The sequence below is a fragment of the Kwoniella pini genome, chromosome 4 (genome assembly GCF_000512605.2).
Source record: "Kwoniella pini CBS 10737 chromosome 4, complete sequence".
Classification (NCBI taxonomy): Eukaryota; Fungi; Basidiomycota; class Tremellomycetes; order Tremellales; family Cryptococcaceae; genus Kwoniella; species Kwoniella pini.
The window spans coordinates 1,635,734-1,655,365 of NC_091719.1; the positions used below are offsets into that span (position 1 = coordinate 1,635,734).

The 19,632-nt window shown below is 39.8% G+C and overlaps 5 protein-coding genes across 5 annotated transcripts; 1 reads left to right on the forward strand and 4 right to left on the reverse strand.

The window, feature by feature from the left end:
- Nucleotides 1–227: 227 nt before the first annotated feature.
- I206_103630 (uncharacterized protein) lies at nt 228–8,410 on the reverse strand (the record flags this gene model as incomplete). Its single annotated transcript, XM_070202803.1, has 23 exons — nt 228–477; nt 561–725; nt 801–1,261; nt 1,347–1,649; nt 1,728–2,353; nt 2,416–2,661; nt 2,719–2,812; nt 2,863–2,951; nt 3,007–3,095; nt 3,195–3,352; nt 3,435–3,947; nt 4,002–4,152; nt 4,223–4,415; nt 4,477–4,581; nt 4,639–4,719; nt 4,781–5,132; nt 5,200–5,299; nt 5,355–5,725; nt 5,798–6,190; nt 6,257–6,757; nt 6,818–7,261; nt 7,321–7,668; nt 7,724–8,410. 23 exons carry the CDS (start codon nt 8,408–8,410, stop codon nt 228–230), a joined length of 6,720 nt encoding a protein of 2,239 aa, XP_070058904.1.
- Nucleotides 8,411–8,855: 445 nt separating this feature from the next.
- On the forward strand, nt 8,856–9,460 carry I206_103631 (DNA-directed RNA polymerase I, II, and III subunit rpabc5; the record flags this gene model as incomplete). Its single annotated transcript, XM_019153140.2, has 6 exons — nt 8,856–8,858; nt 8,936–9,027; nt 9,096–9,119; nt 9,233–9,270; nt 9,334–9,366; nt 9,441–9,460. 6 exons carry the CDS (start codon nt 8,856–8,858, stop codon nt 9,458–9,460), a joined length of 210 nt encoding a protein of 69 aa, XP_019013301.2.
- Nucleotides 9,461–9,824: 364 nt separating this feature from the next.
- I206_103632 (uncharacterized protein) lies at nt 9,825–11,646 on the reverse strand (the record flags this gene model as incomplete). Its single annotated transcript, XM_019153139.1, has 6 exons — nt 9,825–10,592; nt 10,702–10,878; nt 10,960–11,064; nt 11,159–11,272; nt 11,348–11,419; nt 11,584–11,646. The coding sequence occupies 6 exons, from the start codon at nt 11,644–11,646 to the stop codon at nt 9,825–9,827; spliced, it is 1,299 nt and encodes a 432-aa protein (XP_019013300.1).
- Nucleotides 11,647–11,975: 329 nt separating this feature from the next.
- I206_103633 (uncharacterized protein) lies at nt 11,976–14,861 on the reverse strand (the record flags this gene model as incomplete). Its single annotated transcript, XM_070202804.1, has 11 exons — nt 11,976–12,031; nt 12,134–12,417; nt 12,499–12,595; nt 12,665–12,754; nt 12,819–13,377; nt 13,441–13,745; nt 13,820–13,925; nt 13,989–14,500; nt 14,570–14,659; nt 14,726–14,771; nt 14,832–14,861. 11 exons carry the CDS (start codon nt 14,859–14,861, stop codon nt 11,976–11,978), a joined length of 2,175 nt encoding a protein of 724 aa, XP_070058905.1.
- A 485-nt stretch (nt 14,862–15,346) lies between these two features.
- On the reverse strand, nt 15,347–19,049 carry I206_103634 (uncharacterized protein; the record flags this gene model as incomplete). Its single annotated transcript, XM_019153137.2, has 7 exons — nt 15,347–15,516; nt 15,575–17,683; nt 17,736–17,832; nt 17,889–17,987; nt 18,071–18,283; nt 18,356–18,638; nt 18,796–19,049. The coding sequence occupies 7 exons, from the start codon at nt 19,047–19,049 to the stop codon at nt 15,347–15,349; spliced, it is 3,225 nt and encodes a 1,074-aa protein (XP_019013298.2).
- Nucleotides 19,050–19,632: the final 583 nt, after the last annotated feature.

The following is a 19,632-nucleotide window of genomic DNA, read 5'->3' on the forward strand; positions in this document are numbered from 1 at the left end:
CTAAGCTAATTACTCATTATCTTCCATTACGATAAAACCGTGAATAGGACAACCCAAACTGACTTCGTGCTTTTTCCTCATTGTATATGTCGAAAAGTTTCACACGATGTCTATGAATGGGGCGGAGGCAAATTTGTCCAAAACTTCCCAATGCATACAACACAACTCTGCATGACATGTTTCTGAGCAGCTTCGCAAAGTTGCATATGCGCAATTACTGATAAAAATCAATGGAGCCAAACGGGTAATCCATATACTACAGGTGCAGCCCCAGTAAGGTATTTCAATTTACATTCCTCCCTAGATTCATTGACAGCTTGGACGATTGAAAGGTTTGAAAGAGGTAATAAGGTATTTGTTCTAGATTTTGAATCTGGTAAATGCGCTGAATCGAGATGAAGTAATTTGAGCACATGAGATGATAATCTATCAATATCTTTATCGGTCACGTCCCATAAATTTGCCGTAAGTGAAGGGCTACAATACATCTGCGTCAGAACACATACACTTAAAGTATTCTACGAGGGCTGGAAATCGTATTATCAAATCAGTCGACTCACCATCCCCCGACCATATAATGCCATGCAGTACCTGTCCTATCTAAATCACCTTGTTCTCTCAAATGACCAGATGAACATCCCCATAACATCGTACTCGCACATTGAGGTAAATGTCGGATTTTGTGAGATCTGATATATTGTTCCGCACCTCCATGACCAAAGTATCTATCATGTACAAAAATCAGCTTCAGAATTAGATGCAGTTGGCCATCAGAGACCATCAGAATGACTTGTACTCACAACACTAAATCGTAATCTTTCAGGGCAGCAGCCATTTCTAATTCAGTAGGCGGTCTTCCAATTATACCTTTCCATCCTGCTTTCTTAACCATATCGTCTATGTAAGGTTTGAAATGTTGTTCCGTTCTATCTAAGTCGCCGCTGGGATTCAAGATATAAAATGTCTTTCTAGAGTTGACTGTTCTACGTACATCAATTTCTCCATTTCGGTCGGGATTTGCGGTCGATTGGCTAAGAGAAGGCCTAAGGTGGTTTGACATTTTCACTTGGTCCAACAAGAATGATAGAGAAGGTATTCTGCTTATCGGTCTACCTCTCAAAATTGGTATAGATTCCCAGGGGAAAGGTTGAATGTTCTTATCTAGTGCCAGGAATAGGTGTTCATCTTTTGAAGGTGTAAGACCGGAAAAAGCAATTTTCGATTCGACCTTTTCCAGAGCAGCTTTGACATCGATCGAGATCTACCAGTAATCCATGATCAGCTCGAAGATCTCCTTCAAGGAGCGCGCACTAAAGCCAGCTAAGAACAACAGAGGCCAGACTCACTTGATCAATATCTAATTCTGATAACGCCACAGGGATACCATGGAATTGATATACATCCAGAATAAAGTATACTAAATCTTCTATTTCTTCATCTTTACATTTACTGCTTAGATTGACAAAACATGCAAGCAGCGAGTCATTCAAGTCGACCTTAGGCAACGTGGGTACTGAAGAAGCTCTTGATCGTGGCTTTGATGCACCCCCACTTGTAGCAGCGAGGGCTGAATCGAATATCTTGGTTAGACGCTGTTTGAGATCGGCGATTGAGCTCGTTGGATCAGGTAATCGCGGGCTGAATATTGTCTGAAGGACATGGGTAAGACTATCAGTTTTTGGCTTCTTTGACTACTTTCGAACACAAAGAGAGCAGAAGATTCTCACCTTGAATGCGCCTAACCACACAAACTCTATACTCTCACAAAGCTCTTTCATTTTCGCATCAAGTTTGAATCTCCCTTCCCACCATGCTAGCTTATCTTCTCGAGTGACTACACTCTTGGCTGTACGAGCAGAATCGTTACTAGAATTAATGATATCTTGTAACTCGGTGGTAGCAGAATCGAACGTAAATAGACTTTCATCATCTTCACCTTCTCTCCTACCTTGTCGATCAAGGGGTAAGCAGAAAACGATTGGTTGATGATCGCGTTGATGCCTTGATATGAACATGGTGTTCCGATCATCTGTAACGTTGATCGAAATCACAGCCCAATCGGGAGGTAAAATGTTCAAATCTTTCAAGTCAGGCGTCTGTATCAAGTTGGAAGAATATTTCAATTTGATCTTCTCCCAGTATGCTCGAAGTTTGCCATTGTGATCATCTAGATCTTCTGTTACCACTTCGATCGACCGCTCAATGTCGTCAACATCCATACTAGCAGATTCAGGTGGAGTCGCGGGGGCGGTCAAGAGAGAAGGCCAGGTGAGGTCATCGTTGACAATATCGACAAATTTGCTCTCAATAGCTTCAAGTAATTCTCTCTGAAGGGTAATCGCTGAGCTCGAAGCTAGATGACCCTTATGATCAGCTCAATATCGTTACTCTGCTTGACGAAATCAGAAATCTCACCCAACATGCCCGCCGCTGAGGCTGTGATCTCCTCGCTACCATTTCCAAGGGATGTTTGAAAGGTCCTCAGCAATGCTAGAGCCAGACAAGCTTGTCTTAAACCCTCGATTTTACCACTTCCCGAAACAAGTGACAAAGCGGATAGGAAAGCCTCTTCAGCTCTAGTCAGGACAGTCTGGATACTTTGACGAGTTGATTGTCGATCTGCAACTCGTTTCGCAGGTGCACCCATAGGCATAGCAACAGCTATTTGCAATTCAGCTTAGATTAGCTGGAGTTTAACCGAAGGTGCTGATGACATACCAGATTCAGTGAGTGAACTCATGAACAAATCCGTCTTAAAGGTATTGAAAGCCTCGTGTAAAGCGATTCTACCTTCTAGCAACAATTGTTCCGCCTATACTTCCGGGTCAATTGCGAGATCGACACGGGTTGAGGCTAACTCACTGTGGTTTCGGTAGAAGACGGCAAGTTTTTGATCTGCGCCAGTAGCTCTTCGCATTCTTCCTTAGATCCAGCTTCTTTCAGCAGCCAAGCTACGTGACGGAGATGTCAGCTTGAAAATCACCATGACTGTCAACGGCGACTCACCGTATTGGCGTAGAATATGAGCTAGAGCAGTGGGTAATAGAGGTTCTGACCCTTTACCAAGCTTGCTATTTGTCAAACTTGCTCGTACACTTGAAGTGGATACAGCAAGTAAAGCATTTTTCTTTGGCCTGAAATCCAATCCCGCTGATTCAGCATGCATATTCATGGAGAGTAAATAGAAAACTCACGTTGGTAAAACAGCTTCATTCGCGACGAATACCCTATCCAAACCTTCGATATCTCTTGAAGTCGATTGGAACACTTGTTCAGCTTCTTCGAGCATTTCCGTACGTGAGTACAAGTCCCCTTTAAGCACGTGGAGATCAACCATATCAGGTCCTTCAATCTATACGCCGCCCTCAGACCCCGTCAGCTATCCGCTAATCCGGATCATCCAGACTGGAGCTAAATCTGAATTTTGGACTTACCGCATGGAGAGCGGTATTTGCATTTTCAAGCTTCTCGCCCATCTCTTCAAATTTCCTCATCCTGAAACATAATTCAGCCTGCTTAGATTGAATTCTAGCTTGAAGTACATCGCTTTTAACCGTTTCCGCCATTCCCAAAGCTAAATTAAGGAAATATTCACATTCTTTCACTGTTCCCCTATAAGCAAACGCATTCGACAAGTCTAATATCGTGTTTAGTAAAGAACAAGCTATATTCCATTGATATGCTGATAAGTGTTTACCGTTGAAAGTAGACTGATTCAATTGAGTTTTCGCTATTTTGCTATCTTTTGAAGGTTCATCCGCACCATCCACTTTCGGTTTCGCCGACGGAGGCAGTGGTGCGCCAAAAGGATCATCCTCTGTTATCGCTTTGTCTGCTGGTGTGGACGGACCAGGCACGGAAGCAGCAATTCGACAGATCGCATCTGCTGCTCGACTGAGCAGTCTGAAAGATGCTGACAGTTGCATGATAGCGCCCGTAGAATCATCCTATGAAGATCATCAGCTTTACATCGTAAGACAATGCTATCTACTGTAGCTTACCTGAGCGACGTAGATGGCGGCTGCCGCCCTTCTCGCCCAAGCAGCTCTTTCCAAATGGTCACATCGATCGGTAACGCGTGCGACATACGGTCCAGTCTTGTTTTCCTCAATCTCAGATTCCAGGACCGATGCTGCTGTATATATTTCTTGACTAATTCAAGAAACAGGCATAATCAGCCAGACACTTCGTCCGCAGCAGACGAGGCCACTTCAAGACTCACGCTTTGCTGACGTCGCCTTTCAGTGCAAGGAAAGCAGCAAATCTCAAGCCCGATTCAACTCTGACTTTAGCCGACACCAAAACCTTCGATTGCTCAATCACCCTCTGAGCTTGGGTAAACACAAATCCTGCTCGAGAAGTTTTACCTAACTTCTGATATTCGGTAGCGAGCTGAGTTGATCTTATTATATAGTCTGTCAGACAACGACGAAATTAGCTCATTCGATAGTGGATATAAAGATCAAAAGGACTTGCCATCAACCAAATCCTCTTTATTCCTCTGGAATGCTCTAAGGAGCTTCAGAACTTCGATTTGTTGTAGTGAATGGCCCAATAGCCCTAGCAACGTAGAGAGAGATCCTTCCAATTCAGAGTATTAGCTGTCAATCAAAATACGTTGTCTGTGCATCAGCTCACCAAGTAGACCGGTTAAACGTTTCAGATCGTCAAATACTAAAGTAGACAAAACGCTAGACCGCCTTTTCTGAGTTGTCAAGGCTGGACCGAACCCATTCCGTCTCAGCTTAGCCTTTTCGTCTTAGAGCTTAGGCATACGTACTAGTAGTAGATTTCTTGGTAACAATCTTCTTGAGCAATGGTGCTGCTATAGCCTTCTTGGGCTCAGAGACTACTCTAGTGGTTGCACGGGTTGGCCGGACAGCTTTGGTGGTAGTACTCCTACCTAACGGAGTCTTTCTTGTCGGAGCGCCTTTCTCCGGGGTTGAAACGACGTTGTTAGATGTAGGAGGTATGATGATTTGTCGCAATTTCTCCACTACCTCTTTTGTGGCTTGCAATACGTCCAAAGAGGGATGAGGTGAAGTGTGATACGATTGCATTGCTCGAAGAATCAAGCTATAAGAGACGTATTCCGCTTTGTACGAACAGAGCTTTACGTCCTGGCCATGATCCTAGGTAATTCGTTAGTACAGACTGTAGGTCATAGAGCAGGCTCAAAGAAGCTTGAACGGCACTCACTCCTTGAATCGACAAGCGGTTCGCCTCCTCTACGAGTCCATCAAACCTGTCCATACTTTGACCAGATGTAAGAATAGTCCGCAGCATCTTGCTCAATACCCTACGACTAGCAAAGTCAGCTCGATGCTCTCTACCGGGAAGTTCCAGTGACTGACCTGATTCTTCGTATCGGATATTCTTCGCCATATAATTCTAGAACGGCATCACCAATCTCCAGGTTGACTTTCACTATATCGTCTTTCCATTCTCCCTCTTCCAAAAGTCCCATTAACCTTTCCGCAATAGCACCTATCGACCCGAGAGGCACTGCTTCCTCTTGCATTAGGTGTATCAATCGTCTGCCATGTGTAAGGTATAAGCTAGGCTCGTAAAGTATAAGGCTGACGAGCCTCTTTAGCGAATTGTCAAGTTCAGCATGAGGCGCAAGAGCCTCCGCGACGGATTTAGATCTTGATGATTCGGCGATTTGGGAAAGAATCTGGGGAGACTGGGAAGCGAAGACATGTGAATACGCCGTAAACATCTCCTGATACACCAGTACCAATATAATCAAGTCAGCTGGTGAATTTCAACCGAATTGTCAGACTATTGTACCCACCTCCTTTTGGCCCAACCGCTGATGGCATCCAGATAACAATTCCCATCTCTTACTCATGCCTTCTCGCAGACCCGTAAACAATTTATCCTCTTGTTGATTCCCATCCATCAATCTTAGCGTTTCAGCCCCCCACGTACAACTGATCTCAGTCAAGCTTAGAGCTTCTTCTGTACGATTTGATCGATAAGACTGGCCAGCTCCGTTGTATGCTATTGTAGACAAGCATCTCAGCCAATCTGCTCTATCTTTAGCTTGGGTGATGTCGGCTGTCTGATCGATCAAAACTCGAGCGCGCTGTAAGTAATGGTAGGAAGAGGAGTATTGGGAGGGTTTGAAATATTGGATCAGGGTATCTGTCAGCGACATCAAGAGCTCTCTGGTCAAGCTTGCGTCCTAGCGGGATACCGGTAAGTGTACTTTCCTTTCCAGCGATCGACAATGCAAGTAAGCATGACTCACTAATATTAAAGGATTTATAAGGATTTCAATGAATTCGATTGATCCCTTCAGCCATTCCTTCACATCTTCCATTCCCGCTGAGCCTGAGTCATTCGCGACTTTGTAATCCTTCAAACATCCTCTTCTGACTCTTTCGAAAGCTCGGATAGCTTTCCCAGCTATATCAACAAATTCGCCATCGACGGTCAACGAGGTGATGGAATAGGCCAATGTAATCAAATCTCCCACATTCAGGCTATGGTCTATTGGTGAGGAAGCCTTTTCAAATTGCAAGCTCGCTTTTGCCAGATCGCCACAGACTCTGGCTATTTCAGCTTCCGGATTCCTTATCTTGCTCGATTTTGCGCTACTTCTAGAGACGGGTGTCTTTACTGCGCTCGTTACAATGACTGCCGAAGGTGGAGTAGAAGGTACTGGCCCTGCTGTGGACGGAGGAGAAGAGATAGAGGTGGGGGTGGCCAACAGAGCTAGGGGTCGGTCGATGATTTCCGATTCCCCCAGCTAAATAATAAGCTCAGCTTGTCTTCCAACTCCAAGAAAAGAAAAGGAAATTTGACCTACCCTTCTACCTAGACCTATCCACATTTCCACCAAACCTAGCCATCCTTTACCCTCGAACCAGAATTTCTCGCCCCGTCTCTTTGCTAGATTTTCAACCCATCCGACAATGTGATCTATCGTTTGAGCTGCTTCTCGAAGTTTTTCTTTCCCGTCATCTTCCTTGACTATCTGTAGTATCGTGCGATGGGTAGTATCCCAGAACTGTGTAGGTGTTGTTCTAGAATCTGAGGAAGGTGTGATTGTGATTGACATTGATAACAACGAGAGATGCCGAAGCTGAAGATAATAGGAGGTGGATGGAAGTGTCGCTATATTGGTGACTTGCCGGTAGAAATTATGTAAGTAAAAGGTTGTTTGAGGTATGGGTATCGAAGAGGCCAGAATTAACGGATGTAGGAGATCTTCTTCAGAAGTATTCGAAGGTATTGCCAAGGTCGAAAGTAGCTTTCCCGATATATCAGCTTGATCGATTTTCGCCGAGCTCGCAAGACTCGAGGACTCACCTTTTCCTTATTCTTAACAAGTACAAGCAAGCATATCCAGGTAGCCATCATTACGGAAAATAATAGCGATCTCAATGTCTCAGACAATTCCCCGCCGTCCTTCGATGAAGGTAGTCTACCCATTTCCAACCATTCTTTCGGAGCCCCTTCAACAGCGGCAGTGACACGGCTGGTGGACTTGTATGAGCTTGGATGACTCCTTGGCGCGGCCGATTTCAGTGACGAAGCGGAGGCTGATGAGGGTGTTGCAGTACCGTTCATCTTGGGTAATATGGGATTAGGACGAGGATCGTACAGCCGTAATAAAGCCGGGCGAGAACCGACAAGCATTTCCATGGCTATTTGGAACTGCTCCGGATCTCAGTTACTTTGTTCTCTTGTTCTGCGTAGAGGTATCACTCACCATTCCCATAGAGATACATTTCGCAACTATCCCAATTGAACTCCGTTCAACGTCTAAACCTTTATTCTGCAAATGACCTTGTTCGTCAAGTCCCCTTAGTACTCTAAAAGCAATCTTGCAAACATCAAGTATCTTTCCCACCTTTTCGTTCGTCCATTCATTTGTTTCACTTTGATTGGTGTCCTTCTCTTTGCCCTTGCCGTTCGTGATCGGTGTTGGTGTTTGGGAGGATGTTGTATACTTGAATCCCGAGGAAACTGCAGTTGACAGATCTTTCGAGGCATTATTGATAGCTTGCATTGCACCTCTGACCCTGTCTAAAGGTTTCATCTCTCCTTCTGGGCATTCTGATTTTGCCCATGGTAGGGTATCTTCCACGGTTGTAACTTTGAATTTGCCCTTCGATCCAGATGTGCTAGAAGACGGAGCCGGGATCTTTTTAGCTGATGCTGAAGTTACTGGCCTTTTGGTCGAGGGCAATTTTGATGAACTTGCAGTCGTCAATGTGCTAGATGAATCCTTTACAATTGTGCGTTTGGGTATAGGTTGAATCTTCAATTTACCTAATCCTTCAACCAACTCATCTGCACAATCTTTCGTTGCTGTTATTGTAGTAGTTTTTGTCGTTCTAACTTTTCTTGGAGCTGGAGGAACAGCTTTCGTAGCTGTCGTAGCCTTTGGTGGCATATTAATCAATTTGTGATATTACTAAAACGATCTTTGCATTACAAATCTTGAGTCCTTTCCTATACGTTTACTCTTAAAATAAAAAAAAAGAAATCAAAAGCAAACACGCTCGTTTTCTTGTATTATATCAACGCGTACTATTGTTGACGTAACATATCATCTTGATAATCACGTGTTTCAATACAAAAGCATGACGTGGACTAAATCTCAATCCGTATAAGATGATATGTATGGTGTAGAATTTGATTCCGTTTCTTCAGTTCTGTTCCTGGCAGATTTAGCTCTCAGAAGTACTCTTTTAATAACCTTCGCAAAAAGACATTTCATTAATTCTTTGTTTGAAACAATAACAATAATAATAATCTCGAAATTTGCTATTATCATCCTTTTGAAGCTCATTCAGGAATCTCAAACAGATATAGAAAAATAAATCAGAGAATTTAAGATGGTAAGTGGTCAGATTTCATCGACTTGAATCTGCGTAAGACAGCATAGAGTATAGCTGAATTCTTTTTCCACAAATAGATCATTCCTGTTAGATGTTTCTCATGTGGTAAAGTGATAGGTAATTTATGGGATAGTTATTTGGAATTATTAGCTGCTGGAGTGGATGAAGGGTGAGATTTATTTCCTGATTTGTGACTTTCATACCGTAGTGTTTACTAATATTCTGATTCAACGGTAGTGATGCTCTGGATCGACTGCAATTGTAAGTTTGAAAACCTCAATTTGTAGTAAAACGCATATGGCCGTCAAGCAATTTTCCAAAAATCTCAACGATTTATTTATAATAGAGACTGATATTATGATCATGATTTTCAGGAAACGATATTGTTGTCGAAGGATGGTATTGACACATGGTGAGCTTAGTCATTGATAATCATCCTGACAATCATGGAATGAAGCTAACGGAAAATGTATAGTTGACCTCATCGAGAAACTTTTGATGTATAACCGTGAGTATTACATCATCCCCCCAAGTCTAATTTCGAGTTGCTGATTAAAACAGCTAACCACGAATCTCACTTAGCACTTTCGCGAGATCGATAAGATCAAAAATACAAAACAACAATTTATCTTCCTATTCCTTTTTCAATTTGGTCTTTTTACGATAAATTAGATTATATACCCTGTATAAACATGATGTGATTATTATTTGGATTTATTTTGAATAGAACGATGATACAATAGTCAAAATTCTATCAGCTGATTTCATTTGAATTCAAGTTTTGATTTCAAGAAAATAGCCATTTGAGTTACAGGACAAGGGGGGGGAATTCTTTGACATAGGTAAATCATTATTGCATCAATGACCATTTAATCTTCTGGGTAATCTAATTCTAAAATCAATCAATAGAGGGAGATCATAAATTGTAAATCTCATAATAAGATGATTATGAAATTTACAAATTCTTCAATACCTTTTTAATACACCTTCTCCACCTGAACACCAAATACCTTCTTTTCCAATATCAAAAGTTTCTATACATTCTGAATTCCAACTTGCTAATTCTTCTTTAATTTCAATTTCAAATTCATCATTATTTATTTCTTTTATAAAAATTAAAGCAGGTAATCCAGATAATGTTCCTATATATAAATTATATCCTTCATTATTATTTTTTTTAAGATTCAAAGAATAAATTGAAGATTCATTTCTTTTAATAATTTTATTTCTTTTTCCTTTTTCAATAATATTAATATCATTATTAATTAGATTATCCAATTTAATAATTTCAATTAATCCATTCATATATCCTTTAACTAATAAATTTTCATCATAAGAAATTGAAATTAATTTACTTTTAATTTCATTTTCAATAAACCATCCTTTTTCATCAATATTATTATTATTATTAAGAGGTTGAATCCAAATTCCATTTTGAACATTTAATAAACCAATTCTTTCACTTTTTAAATTAAATTTATTTATAATTGATGAATTATCAATTATTATCATTTGTTCAATTGATTTTCCAATTAACCAATTTTTAATTTCTTTTCCTTTTGATATATCCCATAATTTTATATTTCCATCTTTACTTGATGTTATTATTTCTTTACCTATTCCAATTATATAAGTTGAAGTAATTGTTTTTGTATGTCCTTTAAGTGTACGTGGATTTATACCTTCTTTTCCATATATACGTATTGATAAATCTGAAGAACATGTTAAGATTACCTAAAGTAAAATCCATTCGTCAGAACAAAAACCCCTTCTAAACAACAACTCAAAACCTTTATGTAGTATGAATGATTTCTAAAAGAGTGAGATGAAATTGAGAGCTTACTTCTCCACTTGGAAACCATTTAACATCCAAAACATCTCCTACATGTCCTTTTAATTGTACTTGTTTTTCCGAACTATTTAAAGTAGTTGATAAAATAGTACAATATCCATCTTGTCCTCCTATAACTATATGTGGTGTATTAGGATTTAAAGAAATTGAATTTATATGTAAAGGTGCCTAAAATCATGAATGTCAGCATTTTATATTTCCTCAATTCCTTTTGAAGAAAACAATAAAGAAGAAATTCATTTTACTTACATCAAGATTTGATGATTTTTTATAAGGTGGATATATAATTTGTTTTGGAAATTTAATTGTACGATTTTGAATTAATAATTTAGGTATAGAAACTTTGAATTGAGTCTATTACGAAAAAATAAACACAATCAATTTAAGCTCGATAATATATATACCAAATTATAATTATGAAGGAAAAAAAAAAAAAACCCTCACTCACTTTATTTATTCTTTCTATTTCTACATTATTATCTCTAGGTATAATTTCAGATCCTCCTCTTTCACTTAATTTAATTTTAGCTTTTCCATGTATTGAAGTTTCTCCAAATTTATACTATTCAAAATTTTAAAACAAATCAGATTTTATTAAATTATATTATAATGTATTTTTAATAAAATTTTAACTTACACCTGATATCCATATATCCTCTGAATTTATTATACCTTGTTCAACATCATCAAAAACATTTAATGTATCATGCTAAAATCTTATTCAATTAGCTCAATTACTTAAAAAAAAAAAAAACCCTCTATATTATTTCGAATGAGATACATGATGAGTTTTATCGAAAATTTGCAGATATTGAAAAGAGTTCAAGATATAATAGAACTTTTACTAAAAATGAAATCGCAATCGAGACTTACTTGTATATCAACATAACTTAAATTCTCAATTTTCAATTCTTCGATATTATTCGAAATTGACATTATTCGAAGATCTCTTATAGCTTCTTATCGTGTAATCGTTTTATCGTCTTAGTGTATAGATTTCCAATATTATAATATTATTCAATGATAACAAAACAACAACAAAAGGAGAAAATCGAAGGACAAGCAATTATCTCGCATACGCGGTGTTCATATTCGGTAATGTTTCAACCGGTCATCTCACCTTGACAAACAATTCGACATCAAAATATTCATATTATTATACAACATTTATCAATGGTCAAGATAAGATATATGATAATCAACATCTTCATTACTTCCCTTTCCAGTCAATTCTAGTATGGTAAGCATTATCAAAGAATTTCAAATTATCTGAACATAGCCTGAACTCTTCTCGTTATATCATCAGGCGAACCTCGTAAATCTATTACATCCATCCCAAGAGGAATGAGCCTTTCATCACGAATGACTACCATGATAATCAAACAATCTTTGATAGAAACCTGAAACAGGAAACTCCACTCACACTTTTCAATTCCTTTACCTGCACATCTACCCCAAAAGGCTTCATAACCATTTCTGATAATTACTTCAACTTCTCTACTTATTCTATCTCTCATATCTGGATCTTGCCTATTAAGTGGATATTGAAGTATAACATTTTCTAATTCTGCTAATTTATCAAAGAATTGAGTTGCAGATTCTTTTAAATTATGTCTTTCACCTTGTGGGACTGTCACTCCGAATCGTGGAGTTGAATGAGTGGTAGTCAAGGTATTTACCAGTGAATGGAATTCTGATAAATATTGACTATGTTTTACAATTGTCAGAACAGTAATAATAACGACAAAACTTCCAGTCAATTGACGAAAAGACTAGTATGAAACTTACCCCTTAGCATCTCTGAATGCTTTATTTAACATATCTTCTGCTCCAGGGCCAATTATATCGGATTTGAATGAAGAAGTGGTATTTCGTATATGCGATACTATCAGATCACATTCAAATCAGTTTACAGCCCATTCATTGCTTCACTAATAGCCTCGAATTCGCTCACAATTGTTCAAAGAGAAAGCTTGACCGATAGGTCTTCTCATATTTCTCGCTCTCGCATCAAGATGTTGCAGTAATGTACCCAGAACGTCGGCTGTATTATCCACTAGTGTAAGCCTGAACCTGAACCATTTCACGAGATTGGAAATCTCACTAACCAACGAAAAGATTAACTATTCCACCTTCTTCACTAGCATTTCTTGCCGGACTGGGACTTTCTTTTTGACCCATTAACCAACTTCTCTCTGAATGACTTTTACTTAATAATCCTTCAATGAGCTTTTCAAATCCATTCATATTTTCCAAATAACCAAGTGTACTATAAGTTATATCCGCTATACTTGAAGTTAGGGGTCCATCAATTCGAGAAGATTTAATATCAACCAATAATTCAGGGAAAGATCGTAATGACAAACTTCGTAATGTTGAAACAGGTTGATTTAGTATGCTTAATAATTCTTTTGTTTCATGTGAAGTTGGTGTGTTTGTCATTGATAAGCATTTTGATATGATTGTATCCCATGTAGATTGGATAGTAGTCAATGATCGATACAAGTCTAATGCTAAATATATATGAGTAGACAGAGATCGCTTGACAGTGTTCAAAGTTGGTTGTAAGAGTCGCGTTAGAGATTCAGTTGGAGCATGTAAAGTGAATTGAAGCAAGTTTGTCGGTGGATTTGAAGGGAATAATGTAGTTATTAGAAGAGTCTCTGCCTGTGATATAATGCCTTATCAGCCATGATGCGTTGTCAAAAGTAGATCGTAAGATCAACTCGCCTCGACAAGACTCAGCAAACTCTCCCAGCATACAGTTAAACCTTGAACTTTCTCTCTTCCTCTGCCTTCAGACCAAATTCCACCTTCATCGCTCTCCTCTAATCTTGAGATCAGCCTACTTAGACAACGACACAACCAATCTCCTCTCATATCTCCAAAAGTAGCTATTGTCTGATCCCATATAGGTTGAACAATTGAGCTTGTCTTCGGCGTAGGATTTTGGGGATATAGTATGGTTGTGATCTTATTTACCAGCGGTAAGAGAGTATTTAGTGGTGAGAAATAGTTTGGCGGTGTTGGAGGTCCTGTATAAATCATTCAAAGAGTTTCATCATCGACTATTTATCAAAGGCTATTACGTTTCGAATTGATTACTTACCATTATTTAATACTGATTCCGCATCAATGGTTTTACCCATACCATCTTTTGAAACTTTCAAAAATAATTGAGTTAAACCTGAAAATCCAATTTCTACTAAATTACTCTAATTCATTTCACCATATAAAATCAATTAAAAGACATTTCAATTTGATTTTTTAAAACTTACTAAATCTTTTACACCAATTTCTCTTGCACCACCTCTACCTTGCATTAAACCTTTAAACATTCTTTCTAAATCTAAAATAACTCCATCAATTGAAATAAAAAATTCATTTAAAGACATTAAATCTGGTCCTCTAATTAAAATAGCAGTTTCATCTGCAGGTGAATTATTTATTGAAGGATTATTAGATTGTATTGGTGATAAATTTATTTCATTTTTTTCTTCATTTAAATTAAAATCAGATGTTTTTAAATTTGTTATTATTGGATTACCTAAATTATATCCTTTTACATTTATAGAAGAATTTTTAGATATTGATTTTATTTCTCCATTTTCATTTTCATTTCCATTTCCATTTCCATTTGTAGAAGTTGTATTTATCATTGAAGTTGAAGATGAATTTATTGGAATATTTCTAATTGGACGTATAGGTGCTAAAGAAGAAGATATAGGAGATTTTGTTATTATTGATGTATTTGATTTACCTTCTAATTGAAGTAAAATAGATTCGATATCTAATTATGATGAATGTTAATGTTAATATGAATATATATAATGATATGTATATAATTGTTTCAACTTACTAGCATCTTTCCTTGTTAAAGGTTGTAAGCCTAATGGAGCAATTGTTTTATCTAATCTAGATAATCTATTATCCAATTGACCTAATATATCTTAGATTCCAATTTCAAGTAAGCTTTTCATCACTCCAAACGGTATTTAAAGAAGCTTTCACTTACTGGTCATTCGTTGAGAAAGTAAATTCGTTTTGAGTAAATGTTGATCCTACAATCAAAGCCAAATTAGTCAGATATCGAATTTGATGCTCAACAACCTCTAGCTTACCAGCAAAGCCAAATCAGCTTCTTCGTCCATCTTGCCTGATCGACTCAACCTCAGCCAATTTCCGATCGATGCAATAAACAGGCAAACAAGGTTTTAAAGTCTGACTGGATGACACCACAAGCTGAAGAAAGTGTTCAGAAATTGATCTGTTTGTTATTGTTTTATCCAAATTCCATTCCGTCATAATTCCCATAGGGGGTGATCCTATACGCGAAACTCAAAGTGGAGGTAAATTTACTTTTGTAGATCACAACAATCCTTTCGTATGTATACAAAAGGAAGATGGGTATAATGCATAATAATCATTAATACACAAACGTCCTATATACTTATCCTTTCTGTTCTACCTTGGATATCAATCTATCAGTTGAATAATTAAACACATCACCAACCATTAAGAGCCATAAACCATAAGCCATACTGTCATTAATTCAAAACTAGAATAAACAAACGCTACAATATCATAACGATCAGCAAAGACTGTGTATTAATCAATCAAAATATCCAATCATCACTTACAAGTTACTAGGGAAATCAGTTCTACCAGGTATTCTTCTAGCCTCGTCAAGTAATTCTCCGGACCACCAACCATCTTCAGGTGTAGAGGTTACCGCTATAATATCACCAGCTTGGAAATCAAATTCAGCAGATGATTGAGCACCGTAATCATATAGAGCTTTAACATCTAAATGCACGCAGATCTATCAGCTTTTGATTATAAGATTCAATGAAAATATGCTTACAGAACAAAACAGGTAATCCAGTCGTACTCCATTGTCCGGTTGGTGCAGCATTATTAGGAGGTTGATTAGGTTGTGGACTTGGACTTTGACCTGCTCTACCTACACTACCACCATATTGAGGTTGAGGTGAAGGTTCTCTATTATATCCATATTGTTGTTGCTGAGGTACAGGTGCAGGACTAGCAGACCTGGCAAATTGATTTTGAGGGGCGGGACTAGCTGATCTCCCGTATTGATTTTGGTTTACTGATGGAGAAGTTGGATATCCATTGTACTGTTGAGGTTGGGGAGCACCATAACCATTGGTCTGATTTTGAGGAGGATATTGAGATGAAGGATGTTGTCCGTAAGCAGGTTGAGGTGGACCATTTGGCTGTTGCTGTTGTGATCCGCCGTATCCTTGAGGTTGCCCCGGGTATTGAGGTTGTTGAGATTGGGCAGGATAAGAGTTGTACGCTGGTTGAGGTGGAGGGGCTTGTTGAGGTTGTTGATTATATCCTTGATGGGAAGACGCACTTCCGCCAAACGATTGGGCCTGGTTGAATCCTGACGTAGGTCGATTACCGCTTATAGGAGGTTGACCTTGACCAGGTCCAGCGACGGGTGATTTCGGCACACCGCCATATATCGAAGAACGGTCATGTGTTTGTGCAGAAGCAGAAGGAGATTTAGGTGGTTGTCCTCCATACGTTGAGTTTCGTTGATCTTGTCCGTATGGTTGTGGTGGTTGACCATATTGACTGTTTCTTTGTCCTGGATAACTACTCATTTGTTGAGGTGGTGGACCTTGCTGAGCCTGTTGTCGTTCGAATTGTCTTCTGTACTGCTCCGCCATCGTGTCTTGAGCCACGCCTCCTTTGGCGTCTAGACTGATTCCAAGATTCTGGGGCCCAAGAGATCCCTGAGACATCATTGGGGACGGTGAAGGAGATCGGAAGACGGCTGGTTGGGGCGAAGGCGATCTACCTCCACCTGCACCTATACCCGCAAACGCTTCTCGTCCGGGCGAAGGCGGTGGCCGTTGTTGCTGTTCGACGTAAGATCCCGCACGAGAGTGAGAAGAGATGACGGATCCTGCTCTTGACCTAGTTCGCTCTTGTCTTTCTCCAGGGAAAGCTTGGTGGTACTGGCTCAAGACTTCATCAGCGATGTGTGTGGCGGGCTGTGTGGGAGGCTGCATCATTGCTGGAGATGGGCCTCGGGGGGCTACACTAGGTGAAGATGGTCGAGAAGTAGGATGAGCTCCTACGATATCGTCGCCGAAATTCGAATAGTTGACGGATTGCCGTTTTGCTTCGTGGCCTGGACCTCGAGAAGACTGTTGACGGAACTCTTCCATCGACTTGGCTAGTGCTGCTGCGGTATGGCCTGGTTGAGGAGGGGAGAGGGTCATATCGACCGATCCTCGAGACTGAGAGTGGGTTGGAGCCGCACCTTGCTGATATGACATTCTATTGGGTCCAGGCGAGGATGGTGATTTGATTCCTCCGTATTGGTTACGTGTTGATCCTGAGGCAGAGACTACAGATTCAGGTCGTCGGTGAGAGGCATTCCGTCTGACACTGCCAGGAGGCGGTGGCTCTCTTCGTAGATCAGCCAAAGCTTTCGCCATTGGATCCTCCTGAAGGTTGACCATCCGAGGCGCCGGGCTGTTATTACCTTGTCGAGATGGTATGCGGGGCTCAGGCATAGTCATTGTGGGCGGGGTAGGCGGAGGAGGCATCGAAGAGAATTTACCGGAAGTATCTTCGGGTGGCGGTGGTGAGGTAGAGTTCGCCAAACCAGGAAGAGCAATTCCGCCGAAAGGATTCTTCTTCTGACTTGGGGGCGCGGGCGCCGGTTGATTCGAAGGTGGCTCGTCTTTAAGAGTAGTACGTTGAAAGTTATCGGAGATACCATTCATATCTTTATCGTGACCATTGGCTTGAGGGATCTCCTGTTCCGGCTCTTCAGGTTGTTGGGCCTCAGGTTCTGATTGAGACGCAGCTTGTTGAGCCAAGGAGGGTGGCATAGGCGGACGAGAAGAAATGCGTTGGAAGTGGGAGACGTGGTAGGCAGGTTGGGTGGGATATGATTCACCGGCATTGTAGTTGATGAATCGAGGTGGATCTACATGGCGAGTCAGGTCTACGCTCGTGGCGGAAAAGATTTTCCTGCTCACCTGGTATCATATCGCCTGTCCCCCAGCCTTTGACGAAGTTTAGCATGTCATTGTGCGGCTCAAATTGCTCTAGCTTCTCTCGAATCCTCTCGCATGACTACCGGTTATATATCAGCTCGACTGGTTGATGTGAGAGTATATAATGCAGCTTACACTATCGTCCTCCACGCATACTTGGGAGACAGCATTGGCGTATACCCAAATTAGGTCTTTCGTAAGAGCCAATCTATCCTCTTCCAGATCTTGGACGTGCTATCAATCCGACGTTAATAGAATCAGCTCGTATTCTTGGTGAATTTCCATGATCATTCCGACAGATTAGGAATGTAGCTCACATCGCAAAACCCTTTCCATTCACTTTCCCATCTGGCTTGAGTCTGCTCTAGCACTTTAACGAATTGTCTAAAATCCTGTTCGTTTGCCCCGATAGTCTGCCTCACTCTATCTAATTTAGTCTGCAGCTTTTCTAGTTCTTTACCTTGAGTCAAGGATGATTGAGCAGTATATGAATTGAGTTTAAGACAATCTTGCTCGTATCTATCTCTTGCCTAATCAGTCCAGTAAGCGAGTTAGTCTCTGCAAGGTATTCACATGCAGATTTTGGGAGTCAGAAAACTTACCTTGTGGACATGTTGTTCTTGTAATCCTTTATTTCTATAGCCTTTTTCAATACTAGCTTGTAATCCTTTTTTCAAATTACTCAATCTGGCTGCCAGCTCTACTGTGGGATTTTCGACCGTTTGACGTATCTCATTCCCTAAGGAAGCATGATAAGCACCTTGACTTGCAGTTTCAGTCAGCAAGTGTTGTAAAGCATCTGATAAGTCGCCAATCTCGTCTTTGCCTATCGCATGTTTCGATAGCTTGTTCAATCGTTTAGCGTAATCTTCCTCTATTGCTGCTCTGCGGGGATGAAGAAAGAATGTCAGCAAGAGTTCAATTCTCTCAGTGTTGGCTCTATATTCCCCCATCCCACCCCTAGCCACCGGAGTACTCGCCCCCATCCCACCCCTAACTGCCAGAAGAGTACCTAACTACCATTAAAAGTGACTTTACTCACCTCTCTTTCCAAAATCCTTTTAATTCATCTACCGTTCTACCCGCTCCTCTTAATCTAGCCATTATCACTTCAAATCCTCTATCACCTTGTCCCCAAAATGAATTACAAAAATCCAATTTTGGATCAATTAATTCTTCTTCTTCATTATTATTCATTTCATTTTGTTTTCCTCCTCCTACTCCTCCTGATCCATGATATAATCTGGATAAAGATGTTGTTGATTGTGATCTTTTAGGTTCGGGTGGTTGATTCATCTTTGTTGCTTATATACCATGTATAATCCATCCATGTATAATTTGATTTGTTTATCTTTTTTCACCTATTCTATTCGTTATCAATCTTAATGATTTCTCCAGCTTGTTCGTTAATATTCGTCTAATCGTGGTGGCAATACAATACCTTGAATAAAAGTTGAGTGTGTGATGATTTGTTGAATTACTGATGATGATAAGGTGATTTAATAATTACCTGTTTGTTGTTACTTGTTTTTTATTTGATTTCAAAGTGACGCGCTCATTCCTGCTCATGTGCACAGCCCTTATAATCAAATCAATTATGTAATCTTTAATTTAGTATACCCTTTTAATATATCTACGGTAAACACGGCCTATTCCTAATATTAAAACATTCCTCGGAGACTCCGCTTTCATGGCTATACCCGATACACCATTCATTGAAAAAAGATTGAATCCCGAAATAATGTTGGGGAGACATCTCAATTGATGTGAAGACTAGCTGTATATTTTCGTGATCAACTTATTCTCTTCCTGTCCTCTTCAACCTCTGACCACCCTCAACCTCCTCATCGCTCATCCTCTGACACAGAGGTGACATCTG